This window comes from Haemorhous mexicanus, chromosome 1 (genome assembly GCF_027477595.1).
Source record: "Haemorhous mexicanus isolate bHaeMex1 chromosome 1, bHaeMex1.pri, whole genome shotgun sequence".
In the NCBI taxonomy this organism is placed as follows: Eukaryota; Metazoa; Chordata; class Aves; order Passeriformes; family Fringillidae; genus Haemorhous; species Haemorhous mexicanus.
In genome coordinates this window covers 49295715-49311230 of record NC_082341.1, presented here as the reverse complement: position 1 = coordinate 49311230, position 15516 = coordinate 49295715, and the positions used below count along the sequence as shown (strand labels likewise).

The window sequence follows — 15516 nt, the reverse complement described above, 5'->3', positions numbered from 1 at the left end:
CTAAGTTTGTAGTATTTGAATTCTCAGTTTTTGTGGCAATGTCCTGTGCCAAAATGTAGTCTTGAAAGATTATTAGAAATCTAAATTTTTATAACATAAGAAAATACAGAACTGCACAAGAAATTACTATTCAGTGGTGTCCGAGATGCAAAACTGCAGTTATAAATACATATGCTTTTCTGATGTATGCATAAACCACTTTTTTTTTGCAGCACTTTTTGAAGTGGACAGTATTAACAGTTGTAGGAGTTTCTCCAAAATTGCTCTATTTTTTTTTTAATTAAAAAATATAAACTTCAATGTATGTACTGGTATATAATTTAGTTCTATATTTACTTTTACTATTCTACATCAGGTAATTAAATTTAATTTTATTGGAAAATTCTTCCCTTATTTTATTTCTCAGAACTTCCTTAGCATCAGTGCTGAAAAATTTTGCTTCAGTTGCCATCTTTCTCATAGATAATTTGTAGTTTACAGCAGAGCAATTCACCAACTGGTATATGGCAGCATTTTGTCCTGTTACAGTCCTGGTACGTAATTCAGTTCTCCTCAGAAGTTGCTACCAAGATCTCAGGTCTCCTTGTTAGGAGTTGTCAAGTCTGGTAACTTCATAGAAGCAAGGCTTGTAGCTTTATGTTTTCAGGTCCAGCCAGTAGCAAGCCCAAGTACATACTCCTAGTAGAGAGACATGCACACAGTACACACCTATTCATATTCCCTTGTCTGGTTAATCAGGTTGAAATCCTGGTAGAGGAAAATACATTCATATATATACAGATAATATGGATTCGCCTAGCAGTTAACATTAGGGACTCAGTATATTCAGTAGGTGACTGATATTCTTCTCACTTGTTTCATGCACTGACAAACTTAGAAACACAGAAGTGTACACACATTCCTCCAGCAGCTGGTCTGGACTTGTGTCTGGGCCTCAGACTTGTGGTCTTTCAGGTAGCTGGCTTAGACCTTCTGGTTCCTCCCAAAGCTAACACTCAGAATCTCTGTTGTCCACAGATACCCAGTCTGAACTGTGTACTCTCCAGCACCTGGCTTCTAAACCTCTTATTCTACTCACCCACTTTGAGGTCTCCCTCTAAGCATCCCCTAATAAGTCATGCACACGCTGCACAATCCCAATATTCTTTTTCCTTGCATCTCATATTAAGTCCCATGTTATTATAGGCAGAAACATCTCCTCCCTGTCTCCTGCAGTATGTACAGTGATCTAGAGAAAGACTGCTGTTAACTTACCTAGTAAATCTCACACCTGAACAATGGGCTGTTTGTCCTTCTGTGGCATCTTTGGAAGTAGCTAAGTCAGGGTGCTTACATTTGCTCTGATTAGGTTATTTGGGTTACTCTACCTGTCTTTATTCCTCTCCTCATTCCTTCTACTTGTCATTATTCTCCTTGTTCTTTGAGGAAGATTGTTGTTAATAACATAACTAAACGATTTATATTGAAACAATAGTAGCCCTGTTCTTCATTTGTCTATTGTATGTTTATTCTGGGAAGTTGCCTGCTCCTCCCTCTTTTTTCTTTCACTGGTTGCCTCTGATTTACTTTCCTGCATTTTTATATATATGCAAACAGTATTCTTGCAAATAAGATAGTAGATCTTTTTACTTGTTATATGTCTACAATGTTGTCAAGTATTCTTCAGTATGTAACAGTCTAACAATATATTTTGTGTCTTATAGCATTTAGCAGAGTCCTTGCTTTGTGTTATTCTCAATAAGCTGAAAGCTCTGAAGAATGCTCCGAATTATAATTTCAGTCAGGCTCTGTGTCGAGTCTATGCAGGAATTTGTCGACAGTTGGGAGATTTGGAAAGAGCTCGCCTTTTCTGCTATAGTCTACTTAAAGAAGGTATAGTTTGGTTTAGTGGCCTTATATCTTACATGTGCTCTGTGTCTTTGCTGTAGTGTGTCAGAATTATTATGTTTGTAAAAACAAACAGAAATCCTTTTCAAGGGTTGTTTTCCTCTTCAAGGCTTGTTTTCTCGAACTTTTTTCTGTAATGCAGAAATGTAGACTGTTCTAGAAGAAATTCCCCTTCTCATAGTTCCATCACATCTGTGCTGTAGTTTTGTGGTGTCCTGGGCTCTTAGTAGTCTACTTATTTTTCCAAGGAAATATTTCATTTACGACACTGTACTTTCATTTCCCCACCATCTCCAAAATGATAATGTGATTTCTGTGAATTTCGTCCTTTTAGCCTATTAGTATTTTCTTCTTTTAATTGAGTAGGTATTGATTCGTAAAGTGTGATTTAAAACCAGGTATTTAACATAGTGTCAGGAGCTGGACAATACCTTGATCAAAACCAGGGTACTTTTATTATATGTCCTCCTTAAAATCTTTTTACTTTCTATTATCCAAATTCTTGCTTTATTTTTTCCATTTTCGCTCCCTTACTTTACTCCTCTGCCTTTTGGTCACAGGAACAAAGGTACATACTATTACTAAGTTAAGAATCTTAATTTTGGAAGATTAAAACTCACTAAGTTTGAAAATAGTATACTGGTATCTGTGTTTAGCATTAAAATAAAATTCAAGAGCACTGACAAGCAAAGTGCTAAAGCTTGAGATTGTTACAATTACTTGCTATCTTTCATATAACATTCCTGTCTTTTTTTTTGTTTTATCTTAAAAAGGTTTGTGATTTCATTTTGTTCTTAATGACCGTTTTTTGAGGGGGTTTAATATTTTTGTTTGAGTTCTTTTTCAAATTCCTATTTTCCCCTCTGTTTTTCTATCCTTCAGTCTGTTATAATTATACTTTTACTTTTTTCATGTTAATAGTTTTAATACTGCGCCATGTTAGAAACTATTCATTGTCAGATATATATTTTCTGCGTCTAAAATAATAATTAAGCATTTTGTTTTGCAGTATCTTACTGCTTTTTCTTTTTGTGGGCTCTTGCAAATATTAACCATTTCCCCTTTTTTCCTTTCTTTTTTCTTTATAAGATCCAAACTTTAATAGCTAAATTCAGACTTTTATTGGATGATTTTCTCTTCTATACATTGAATTGCATAAGTTTCTATTGTCATTGCTCTGTGGTTTTATAGTTATTTTTTGAGTGGGAACAGCTGTAAACACATCTAAAGTGCTGTTTAGGCATTTTAAAATTTGTTTGGTTTCATTTCATTACTATGCATTTATTTTGGGGTTTTCTCTTTCACGTAGTTTCACATATTCCCATCAGAATTATGGCAACACAAGCTACACAATTACCAAATTCACTATAAACAGTCAGTATTGCTTCTTTAGACCAACATCATTTGTTGTCTTGATGACTTGTCCATTGTTTTTGTTCTGTTCTCCTTTCAAGTATTCTGTATAAGTGACTATAAATAAAATGTTACCTTTCTGGTTAATTTTCCTTTCACCTCTCCTCTGTTGCCTCCCTTTTTTCTTTTTTTTACTTTTTTTTTTTAAATGCCCCTTAAACTCTTACTCATTGTTGAGTGAATTTTATAAGTGTTTCAAATTCCTGGGCAGGCAATTCTAGTTGTCAGTAATTCTAGTTCACCAGGAGTCCTGATAGAACTTTTTTCTATAGAAGAAAGGGAATTCTTCACATGATATAAAGCTTCAGACTAGAAGGTCCATCCAAAGCATTGAAGTGTATATCCTTTGTGTTCATTATAGCTTCTTGATTTGACATACTTTGATATGTTTTCTAGTACTTAAGATCTTTCAAAAAATGTAGAAGCTATGCTGAAGAGGGAAGGTCCATTCAGCTTTTAGATTTCATTGTTTTTTGTATAGTGTTTCAGGCATATGCATTCCAGTACAGCATTTAACGCATGAAAGTATCTGCTTTTTACTTATTCCAATGAATTTGTTATTGCTTACAGTCTACACACTCATGTTTTATCTTAGTATTTTGCCTTGGAGCTTTCAACTTTGATATTCAGAAGGGTCTTTTGGCTTCCCATTGATGGCCTGGAACTGTCCTGTCAACTGATTCTTGTCAGATACTTGCTCTGAATTACTTTATTGAATGAAGATTCTTCAATTATATGGAGCAGCACAAATTTTTACATCTATGGAAGTATAAATAGTAGCATGCAACATTCATATATGCTCACATACAACTTGCATAATATGTAATTTCTCTGACAAAGTCTGGGAAAATTGCTGAGGAATATCAGATTTGAATTGTGTGAAAGTTCTTTGTAACCTTTATATATATATCCATATATATAACTACATATAATTTCACAGGTGTATGGGTGCAAGGTATTAGCAAGCACTGTAGAAATTTTTTTTTGACTAATTCTAGTTTGGCCCAGTGATCACAATGCTTATTTGTGACTGAAATGTATTAGGTAGGTTGTTGGAGTGCACCTTCCAGTCTAAGTAAATCCTAAAAGAATCCCATTTCAATGGTCTAAGACCACTCTCCTTAGTGAACTTAAGTGAAGTAAGAAAGATGAAAGGAGAGGGAGTGAAATTACAATGGGGGAGGTGGCTTAATGGATGTTGGGGTTCTGCTGGTGTTTCTTGTTTGGTTTTTTGGATCTTTTCTTTTTATTTAGTCTCAGGACTGAGATGTCCTAGTGCATCTTCCTTAGGCTTCAGTTGTGATGTGACTTCTGTGCCTTTTTTCCTAGTTACCTTGCTAAATGTACTAGCTTTTAATGCCTGAATATATTCATTTTTGTGTTTTAAAATGTTAAAAAATTACTTAATTATTTCCTTTTTTTCCTTAGACTATCCAGACTCAGAAAAATTGATTTTATTTATCACAAATGTATGGTCTGACATATTTGTCTTCCAATGTGCAATTAACAAAGCTATGCAATTAGTTGTCAGGAAGAGTGCAAGCAATGAGATGCTGGCCTGTTTAAGTGGTTATCTCAACTGGGAACAGGTAATGTCTGATTTCATTGTCAGTATCAGCTTTTGTCTGCATTGGTTGCTTTGCTGGCTGAATCAAATCAAGCAACTTTCTTTTCTAATGAAGGGTGTGAATATCCCATGGAGTCTGTCCAGTTGCACAACTAATGCCTCTTCAGGCACTTTTCCCCTAGTTTTCTAGACCCTACTAGAATACAATACTTTTCTTGTTTTCCCATCTACTGAACATTAAAAGTAAAGGTTGTTTTTAAACTTTTAACTAGAGCATTGTTGGACTAGGGAATTCTTTCCATCTGTGGAACTGTTCTTTGAGATGTTTCTTTCTTTTGCTTTATATTGTTGCTTTTTAAAATATGATTTTATATATATTTTAAAATATAAAAATAAAAATTTATATTTTTATATATTTATATATGTATATATTTTAAATATATATAATTCATATATATTCATATATATGTCTTTTGTAGTTCTCTGTGTAACAGGTAATATTTTACTACAGTTATTTTCAAGATGAGCCTGTCTCTTTTTGCTCATGATCTTTTTGCAAGGTAGACTGTAAATACTTGTTTATCACAAAAACCCTCAATTACATAAGCAGTTGGTGTGATTTATACAAAACCAGTGATACCAGGAGAAGGATGATCAGTGAGAGCTGACTTCAAGCCTTTGAGCTGTTTGGCAAATCATTTAATTTCTATCAGTTTTCAGCAGGCACATATTACCATCCTGAAAAGAATGTTGCAAGGAGGGAAAATTGAAATCATTGGGAGCAATTTTATATCATGCAAATGGAAAGCCAGAGGTGCTTTGCTTCTAAAGAAGTTTGTGTAACAGGCTTGTGTGTCTGTTTAAAGGCTAGGGCTCCATATATTTGAAAACTCCATAATAATGCCGGGCTTGCTTCCTGGAAATAAAATAATTTTGTATATATCAAGTGAACAAAATCATATTGATTCATAGCTGTCCTAGTTCTGGCCAGAACAGGGTTAATTTTTGCAGTTGCCAAAAGGGGGCATGGCTGGGACCTGGTGGTTAATTCTGTACCACCTCACATCATTACCAGGGATATGGGGAATGGAGTCTCTTCCAGGGAGAATGAGTCCCTTCCAGGACAGCATAGTGTGGTGGAGGGAGAGGTTGTGTATTGTTGTTTCCATGTGAATTGTTGGTCTCTCTTTTGTACCCTCCATCATTAGTATTTATTTTTATTACTGTTTGTATTCTTATCTCATTGCTGTTTCCAGTAAATTGTTCTTCTCTCAACCTGTGATCTTTATATTTTGTGCCTCCAATTCTCCTCTCCATCCCACAGAGAAGAGGAAGGGAGAGGAGGGAGGAAGCTAGCTGTGCTTGGTTTCAGTGGGAGCACTAATTTAGAGAATATCATTCCTAAACCATGACAATAGCTCATCTATTCCCTATCCTAACATGCTGCTCTACAACTGCCTTGAGGAATGCAGTAGTCTTACTGCTGTCATCATAGCCTTTAGGTGTTGTATGATTTTTTTTTCCTTTAATCTCTGAAGCCAACCCTGAATTTAATTTGATATCACTGAAATTACAGCCCCCTAAACCTCCTGCTTTAGTGCAGGAGTGAGTTAATTTGGCATGGATTTGTGTCTGTTTTTTTAACTATCACAGTTGTGATGTAGCATTAAGCTCTGGTATTCAGTAATGCTATACTGCAGTCCCTGTTTAGCAAAGAGTTTGTATTCTCCATTCTATTAGGTTACAGCTTTTAGTATCATGCCAGTAGAGATGCACATAAGAATGTCCTAGTAAATGTTCCTGGAAATATTAATTCTTTGCACTCACACTACCTACTTTATTAATGGATCTCTGAAATATGAGAGCTGCTGCAGCTGGGGAGAAATACCTCAGAATTTTCTATATTGAAGATAAGAGATGACATCATCCTGTCTGTATGCTCTGTTTTACTTGGGTAGAAATACAGATAAAAGTTTCAAGTAGATTGTGATTAACAGTCTGTTATACATATAATTTTATTAGAAGATTGTTCTACTTCTGAAACTAAAGCTCACTTGGGATGGGTATTTATTTCTTGGTAAAAGCATGTCATTTTAGTGACTTGCACCATGGCAGAACTTGCCAATTATATGAGGTTTTGTACTGAGGAGATCTGCCAAGCACCCATTCTGTTTATGTGATAAACCTAGACTTTTTTTATATGTCAGATATTAAAAAAAGTTTGCTTTTAAATTTCCTTTCTTCCCTTAGCTGTTTAATTAGCAGAATGGTTTCACATGGCATATTTATTTACCTGAACTATTGAAAGTATTTGCTTGCAAATTCACCCCTAATGAAGAATAAAGAGTAATAAATTTTAAAATTATTTATATTAGACTAATTATTAGCTATATTAGATTAATCTTCTTGCACTGGAAAAACACACTTCTTACCTTAATGCTGCATTGAGAGAAATAAAAATCCCCAAATTGTAGGAGGAGATGAGAGAGTGGGTGTGAGATCTGTGTTTTCTCTTGTTTGGGTATTTTTTTCCCAAACTCTCCTTTTAGTAAAAGTGTCAGGAAAAATACCTAGTACTTGAAGGTTTTGGTTTATGTATTCTATTTGTTTGTGTTAATTCAACTCAAAAGTTGGATAGATGGTGTAAGAAGCCGTACACAGTCAGTATCAAATATTTGTAAAGAGTTTGGTTCTGGACTGGTAACTTTTTATGCATTAAGATAATTCTCTTCTACAATTCCAGAGTTCATCTATAGATGCTGGTATTATGGTCTCAAACCTGCTTTTAGAAATGCAGTCATGTACAAAAGTAGAATTTCACCTGAGTGAGCAGTATGGAGAAGATCTCAGTGAAGATGCTTGGCAGTATATATTTGCTGTTGATCTACTCTGCTCTCATATGAAGTGGGATTGGACACATGCTAATGTTATAAGGTATTGTGGTGAACACGTCTTTCAAATGTTTTCCTTTGTGTTTTTTCTGTGGTTTTTTTTGGTGGTGTTTTTTTTTTCCCAGATTCATCATTACTTAGCTTTTAACATAATGAAATGTTGCATAGGTATTTAGAAAATGAGGATGTTTCAGCCTCATGAGACCTAGATTACTGTGTATGTGTGCATTATTTTAAGATAGGAGGAATGATCGATGAGGAAATGCAGTATTTTATGGTGTTGTCCCAAGAAATGAACCCTGTTAGAGCTATTCTAGTAAAGAATTGCTTTCAAAATAGCTGTATAAGATTTTGAGATTGTGTCAGTGAAGCAAAGTGATTGTCTTCTTCTGAACTTACTTGTTGAATTCCCCTTCCCCCACAGTAGAAAACGGGGTGGAATTTCTGATATGAAAATAACCCTGTTTCCATGCTGGAAATGAAATGTATCCATACTCATTAATGTATTATCTTGATTTCAGTCTGATTTTAATTTTAAAATAATTATAATACTTAGAGACAATGTATTGAATTTTCTTTGAACATAAAATCCAGGATATGGACTGCTACCATACTTTGTCTGAAAGACTCCATCTTGACAGCTACACTGATCTGACAGTCTTGATTTTCTATATAGAGGTTACATGACTTAGGAGACATTTGTTTATCTGTGACATAACATAATAAGTGATACTTATAATCATTGTCTTCTATATAAATTTCATAACTTCAGATAGTAAAGAAGGTTTTTTTGTTGAAATACTTTTAAAATTAATACAAATCAGCTTCAGTGAAACATATGTAATCTTAATTAAAGCCATACCAAGGTGATTGTCTCTTGAGTTGTGCTGGTCATAGGTAACTAGGTCTATTAGCATAATTTTAAGGATTAAAAAAAGTTTTGCTTTGGGTCATTTTAGGTTTAAAAACAAGCATCACATCCTACTCGTAACATACAAACTGAATTTTCAGTCATATAAGAAACTTACAGAACATAGAATGAAATTTGAAAGCAACATGATTTCATATACATTTGTCAAATCAGTCTATGTAAAATTAGTAATAAACAAAAGAGTCATTTGTGTATGAATACTATAACCACCCCCTCATGCAGTATGAGATTTTCCAATTCATTTTTCTTTCACAGCAAAGTGCTTTGGCCTTCTATGGATAACTGGATAAAGAAGAGAAAGGGGCATGAAACTGCTCAATCAGTTCGTGATAGTGTTATAGCATTGACACTCAGGCTAATTGGTAAGTAATCTGAATTCTTGGTTGAACTTCTATTTTGTATAAGTATGTCTTAATGAAAGTGTCAGCCCTGTCTGGAAAGGGGGTTGAAGTATTATTGAATTTATTGGATCTTTATGCAGGAATTTTCTGTTTATCATCCTGTGGGAAGAAGGTACTTAAGTTTTGAGAGATGTCATATAGATTCATGATAACAAATACCAGCATGTTTTATGTATTTAAAATGAAATCATCTTCAGCCACATATAGACTCATATAAATCCTGAATTGGAAGGGACCCACTAGGATCATTGAAATCCAACTCCTACCCTGTACAGGCCATCCCCAGGAATCACACCATGTGCCTAATGGGTCTTGAAATCAGACAGGATTGGTGCTGTGACCAGTTCCCTGAGGAGCCTGTTCTAGTGCCTGACCAACCTCTGGGTGAAGAACATTTTTCTAATAGCTAACCTAAACCTCCTATGACACAGCTTCATGCCATATAGTTTCCAGCAAAATGTCTAAAATGTGTTTTTTTATGCAACTTAGTACGATAATAAGTTTAAGTTAAATTAATTTATTTGGGATCTAGGTGGCATTAGATGTAAATATATATAATTTGAGTTTCAATAAATATTTTCAGTATGTATGCTATATGACATGGTTTATTTTAAAAATTGCATTCTTTCTGAGTTTTACACTTAAACATTGTAAACCTATAGGAAGTTGAATCAATCTGATGAAAAATGCCTTGGGGTCTTTAGTTACACAAGGAATAAGACAACTGTTGTTCCCAAGACAACATGGTGACAAGAATTTTTTGTAGTTAAAATTTGCATTTTCTGTTGATACTTCAACAGATCATTGGGAAGTATAAAAGCTGGGAAGTTGACTGTCTAAATAGTCAGATATGTAGTAACACTTTTTTTCTTTCAGGTCGATTAGGACAAATAGGTTTGAAGGAAGGCTATCTTTCTGCAGTGAAGAATATTAGTTCAGTAATTGGACTGTTTGTACAGCATGCAAAAGAGGAAGGTAATGTTCTTTTAGAGGAACTTGAGTGTAAAATCCACAATGTGAAGTTTTTCAGTGCCAGAATATAAATTAAGGCACGCATGGCAAAACAGCCTGCTCTTGCAGTTTTCATTAGTGTATAATGGGTTTTCAGTTTGAGTCCCTTTCTGTTACAAAGTTAATGAGCTATTAACAATATTACCTTCTGTTTGAGACAAGAAAAAATCTGAGATGGTTTCAGACACCTTGGAATTAGACTGTTTCGTGTAAGAGCCTGTCCGCTGCATTAGAGATCACTTAAAGGGTGATCAAGTTAAGATCACTTGAAGGGTGATTGTAACTTGAGCAGTAATAGCTAATTTTTTACCTGAGCAATTTATGCTGAAGCTTACTAATAAAATTGTTGTATTGGGAGAAAGACAGTTCAAGGTACTGATGAGATGAAACAAGGCAGTTAGAGCAGCAGAAATCCACATTGTTAAGTTACTCTGGATGTTAAGTACATTTTGCATTGAAGCATTTGTTAATGTTTGGGAGCTGTTTTGAACCAGCTGTATAACTTCTCTTCCTTGCAATCTCAAGTGCTAACTTGGTAGTTTTTGGTGTACAGTGTATGTCTGTGTTTCAGACTCAATGTAAACCTGACTGCTTTCGTAAGTCTGATTACTCTTAACTAGAGTCATTGGATTCTCATCTCCTGTATGCCCTTTGAGTACTAAAAAGTTGCTGAATTGGGAAAACTGAAAAGCATTAGTATAACATGAGATGTTATGGAATTTGTGTCCAGATTGTCATCTTTCTGCTTAATGGTTTTAGGCATCACAACTGTTGATGTGTTTTATTTTTAGTTCTTGAATAATAGTTTCTATAGATTCAAGATTCCCTAAAACATTCTTGCTTATCAAAAAGTTTCTATAAGCTGATTTTTGTTAACTTTTTGCAGCTATTCCTTGGGGTGTGCAGCTGGCAGCCATATATTCACTATGTGACTTGGGTTCAAGCAATCCAGAAGGTATTGCTGAGGCCATCCATGCCTGGAGAGCAAAAGTTCATAACAACATCCCTTCTGCTATCACAAATGGCATAGCTGAAATCACCTCTCTGTGTGAAATGGAGCTAAACTAAAATGTAGGGAAGAGGACTGATCTAAAGGAAGAAGTGCCTTAACAATTAAGCAGTAGTTGGTTTCAGTTAAAAACCATACAAGTGGTGTGTCTTCTTCATAGTATTTCATGCTATGAATCAGAATGTCTGATCATGCAAAGCAAGGTCAAGTATTTTATTTGGCTTTTCTGTTTGAAGGAAGAGTTTTTAAAAAATAAACAAAAATACTTGCTTTTCCTAGTAGCTGATTAGTGATCTGAAAATGAGTGCATCTTGAACTCCTGATATATTTCTGGTTTGATGACAAAAAAAAAATCAGTAACTGTTGTTGGTTTTCTACCTACATCAGTTTGGAGTATGGACTATTTGACAGAATATTCAGCGTGACTTGAAAACCTGGCTCTATTATTTTGTACTATTTTTATAAAGTAGCCATTCAGATAGCAGAACATTCCCCAGATTCTGCTTTATTTTGCTTGGGTTGTCTTATAAACTTAATTTAAAATACTTGTGGAAAACAGGTAGGAATTGACTTTTTTTGTAGCCATCATGTATGGAGTAACAGATACTAAATCTCTAAACCTGTATATACAGTGTATTCTGATATGTCTCACATTTGGTTTTGTTCCACTTGGAGAATTTTGTGTGTGTAAATACAGAGTTGATTCAAAAAAGGTTCATGTTTCTAATGATAGCTTCACTGCACTCTGTTTTTGTATCTTTCATAATAAAAGAGATGAATATAATTGTGTTCTTGTTGACCTTTTAAATAGTGTTTCTAGCTTATATAAATACTGTTTTAGGGGACAGTAGGAAATTACCTGTTGAGGTAATTTCAGTGCATGAATTGTCCATAACGTTGCAGTTCTGAACATTTCTCCAAAACTTTCTGGTATGCTTTGGAGGCTTGGGAAGTAGCTTCTAAAAACTATTGAAAATTTATATTTTCACTCTGTGGTTGTGCCCATGTGAAGGGGTGAGCTTTGCTAATGCAGATTCTTACTGTAATGGGACCTAGCTTCTGACAGAGTTTTGTGGTGCTGATATGCATTGTGATTTTTGTACCTCTGCTAAGTATGACTACTAGGGCTGCCTCCTAGCCCTCTGTGAGTTTCTTTCCTCTGAGGTGAAACTGTGTAGAGCAAAGTGGCCATTGATTTCAGTTGCAGCTATAGCTGCTTGCACTCTGGACATCAAATTAACCTCAGTGAGCTTACCACAGACAATTCACTCAGTGAAAAATAATCTAGTAGTATTGGTGATACCTGTGCACAATAGGCATTGCCACAGATGTCTGTCATGAAGGCTTCCAGTAGGAATTCATATAAATTAATTTGCCCCAGGCTGAAGCTGTATGATGTCTGGGACTCTGGACATTTTGGTGATTATGAAGCCTTTGAGGATTTTATGTGTAGCCTTCATTTACCCTTCTTGCATGCCCTAGGGTGACTGGTATCCCCATCCATGCGTGTAATTTATGCTGGATATTATGTTCTGTGCCTTTAAGACTGGCCCTGCAGAGTGAAAGTCTTGTTTTGGGCCTCTTATCAGCCACTCAGCGGCACATACAGATAGTACAGTACATAGTGCTGCTTTTTTGTTTTTTGCCCTGCTTTTGGCTTTTGCTCTTGCTTCTGCTTTGCTTCTGCTTTGCTTTTGCTTGCTCTTGCTTTTTTCCCCTCTTCTCATTAGTTAATTTAGCTAAACAGTCCAAATTCCTTCCTGGACTGCTTCCCCTTTTTGTTTGGACCTACCGACCTCCGGACTGGGACCGGGAAAATACCGAGAGTTTGCATCTTGTGGCTGCAGCAGCTGCCCCAACCCCGGAGGGACTGATAACAGAGCAACCACCCCCAGGAGAGACTTTCTGAATTTGTCATCTTTTTTCAGAGCGGTGAAAAAATGTGGTGTCATCCGGTATTGTTCCTTTTGTGTGTTGGGGGGTGCTGTGCTTGTCAAATAAACAGGTTCTTTCCACTTTTCTCTGAGGAATTCTTCCCGAACCAGTTGGGGCGGGAGGGGCCGTGTGGGTTTGCTTTCTGAAGAAGCCCCTTTTTGGGGATTCTCTCCCAAATTTGCCCTAAACCAGGACATTGCACTAAAATGAGCACACAATTCCTAAAGTGGAAGAAGTCAAAAGAAAGCGCAGATTGACAATAAAAGAAAGTATGGATCATAAATCTGAAAACTAAAGGAAATGGGAAACAGAGCAAATAAAAAAACAAAGTAAGAAACAAAGTGAGTAGAGGATCACAGATGCTTCAGTGCAAAAATATTGCAACCCAAAAATCTTCACAGCAAATAGAAAAACTTAATTCCTTTATAATTTGAATAAAACACTGGCATTTGAAGTATGTGAGATTCATAGTAGAAATACCAGAATTTTCCTAGACAAAAAAATTTAAAACCATACTAATTTGGAACCAAGTAAAAAAAAAAATTCAACCTACTCCAAAGCATTTTCAAGAAAAATATTCTGCTTATGTAACTGTAAGAAAAATTTTTGTGTGTAGTGAAAACATAAAACTGATTTTAAATCTGTGTCCCTTTCTACTGCCACCCAATCAAACTGCATTGGAATAGGTAAAATTAGAATAATTAATACCCTGAAAGTGTTTGTTTCTGTTAAGTACTAATCACTCATCATTCGTCAAAAAATTCTTGTAACTCCCACACACAGTATTAAAGTTATCGTATTAAAAAAGCTATAAATTGTTGAAATCCATAAAATATAGTGATTTTCAGTATATGGAATGCTTTATTCATCTCAATATCTGTTCAAAATACTAAGTCCCATTTTGTTCAAAATAGCCATTAACACAGGGATTTACAGGTTTCTATCATCATTTGCAAATCTTTGCTTTTTTTTTGTTCTCACACAAATACTGAACATGTAGCTTGTCAAAAACTATGTGTATCAGGAAATGTTCAAGTTTTCACTTCCTCCATGCCTTCTCATAATCCTAAACTAAAACATGAAAAACTGTCTTAGCTGCTAGAATTTATTGTCAACAATCCAAGTCTAGACAAAATGCTAACAGTCAAAATTCATGTCAGAATTAAATACTCAGCTCTAGCAGTTCTTCTGACTCAAATACAGGAGACAGTAAACATGTATGATAGTTTATTTATAAGGGTAATTCTGACTATAGGCTTTTGAGTTCGTAAAGGTATTATTTGACATTTGAAAAATCCCTGATATGTATTGACTCCAGGAAAAGAAACTTGTCATAAATATTGGAGAGCAGTGCAACATTGTCTAGGTGTAGATGAACAGGATGCTGGTATAAGTTATTCAAGGAAAAATTTTATTCATCTATTTTTCTTGTATAGTTGCTTTCATACTAGAAGTTATTTTTAGAGTGTCTGAATCCTAACATGTTATACTGGCAAAATTATTTGATTGTTTATTCAGTTATCTGTTGCTGGAATACAAATTTTGGACATTCATACCTTTTATTGAACTTTGTTTCTACAAAAAGTAGCAACTTTGGGCTAGGCTATGTGTTAATGCCACTAGGGTATTTTCCAGGATGATTTTGCCTCTATAGGGATAGTAGGAAATATTTTTCAGTGTAAATTATTTCTTCATAAAAGAAAAAAATGTTGGACTCTAGACTGCTTAAAATTAATCTCTAGTTATTTTATCAAACCCTCTGAAATTGATATATGGTATGTCCTAGCTTCTGCTTTCACCTGCCTGTTTTGAACAAAAAGGATTTCTGATCTGGACAGTAGAATAAGACCAAAGCCATTGTGAGTTTTCCAGTTTGAAATGACTAATGAAATTACATGCTGTAATCTGTTTTAATAGATGAAACTGCATGTATGAGTGGAAAACAATCAAGAAAACATGAATATTTGTTATAAAGAAGTTGAAATTACGTGGTTAAAACGCTTTGGAGTATAACCATTTAGCTTACATTGCTCCCACTATACCTAATTTTTCACTTCAAGAAAAGCCGGCTGGCTCCTGAAATTGCACAGGATGCCTCCCAGACCCAATCTGGAACCAGTGTGAACTCAGGCTAGTGTGGCAGTGCCAAGTGGCTCCTGCATTCTGCCATCAGGAACCTGGGCAGGTGAGTTTTGTTTCCAAGGGAAAAGAGCTGGCGTTGGTGTTCAGGGACCTGTGGCCCGGAGCAGCCAGCTATCTCCTGAAATTCCACATTGCGCAGGATGCCTCCTGAACCCAATCTGGCACCAGTGCCAACTTGGGCTGGTTTGACAGTGCCAAGTGGCTCCTGCAATATGCCATCAGAAACGTGAGCGGGTGAGTTTTGTTTGCTCTGGCGTTGGTGTTCAGGGGCCTATGGCCCGAAATGGCAGACTGCCTGCTGAAATCTGGTATTGCGCAGGATGCCCCCC

The 15516-nt window shown here is 35.5% G+C and overlaps 1 protein-coding gene across 1 annotated transcript in view; it reads left to right on the top strand.

The window, feature by feature from the left end:
* ICE1 (interactor of little elongation complex ELL subunit 1) overlaps nucleotides 1-13125 on the top strand; it is a 37746-nt gene extending 24621 nt beyond the window's left edge. Inside the window, exons 15-20 of the mRNA XM_059849281.1 lie at nucleotides 1704-1872; nucleotides 4729-4889; nucleotides 7611-7801; nucleotides 8945-9051; nucleotides 9967-10065; nucleotides 10988-13125. Of these exons, the coding sequence (XP_059705264.1) occupies nucleotides 1704-1872; nucleotides 4729-4889; nucleotides 7611-7801; nucleotides 8945-9051; nucleotides 9967-10065; nucleotides 10988-11169 (909 nt within the window). The 3' untranslated portion in view covers nucleotides 11170-13125. The remainder of the gene's footprint in view (nucleotides 1-1703; nucleotides 1873-4728; nucleotides 4890-7610; nucleotides 7802-8944; nucleotides 9052-9966; nucleotides 10066-10987) is intronic.
* The last annotated feature ends 2391 nt before the right edge of the window (nucleotides 13126-15516 follow it).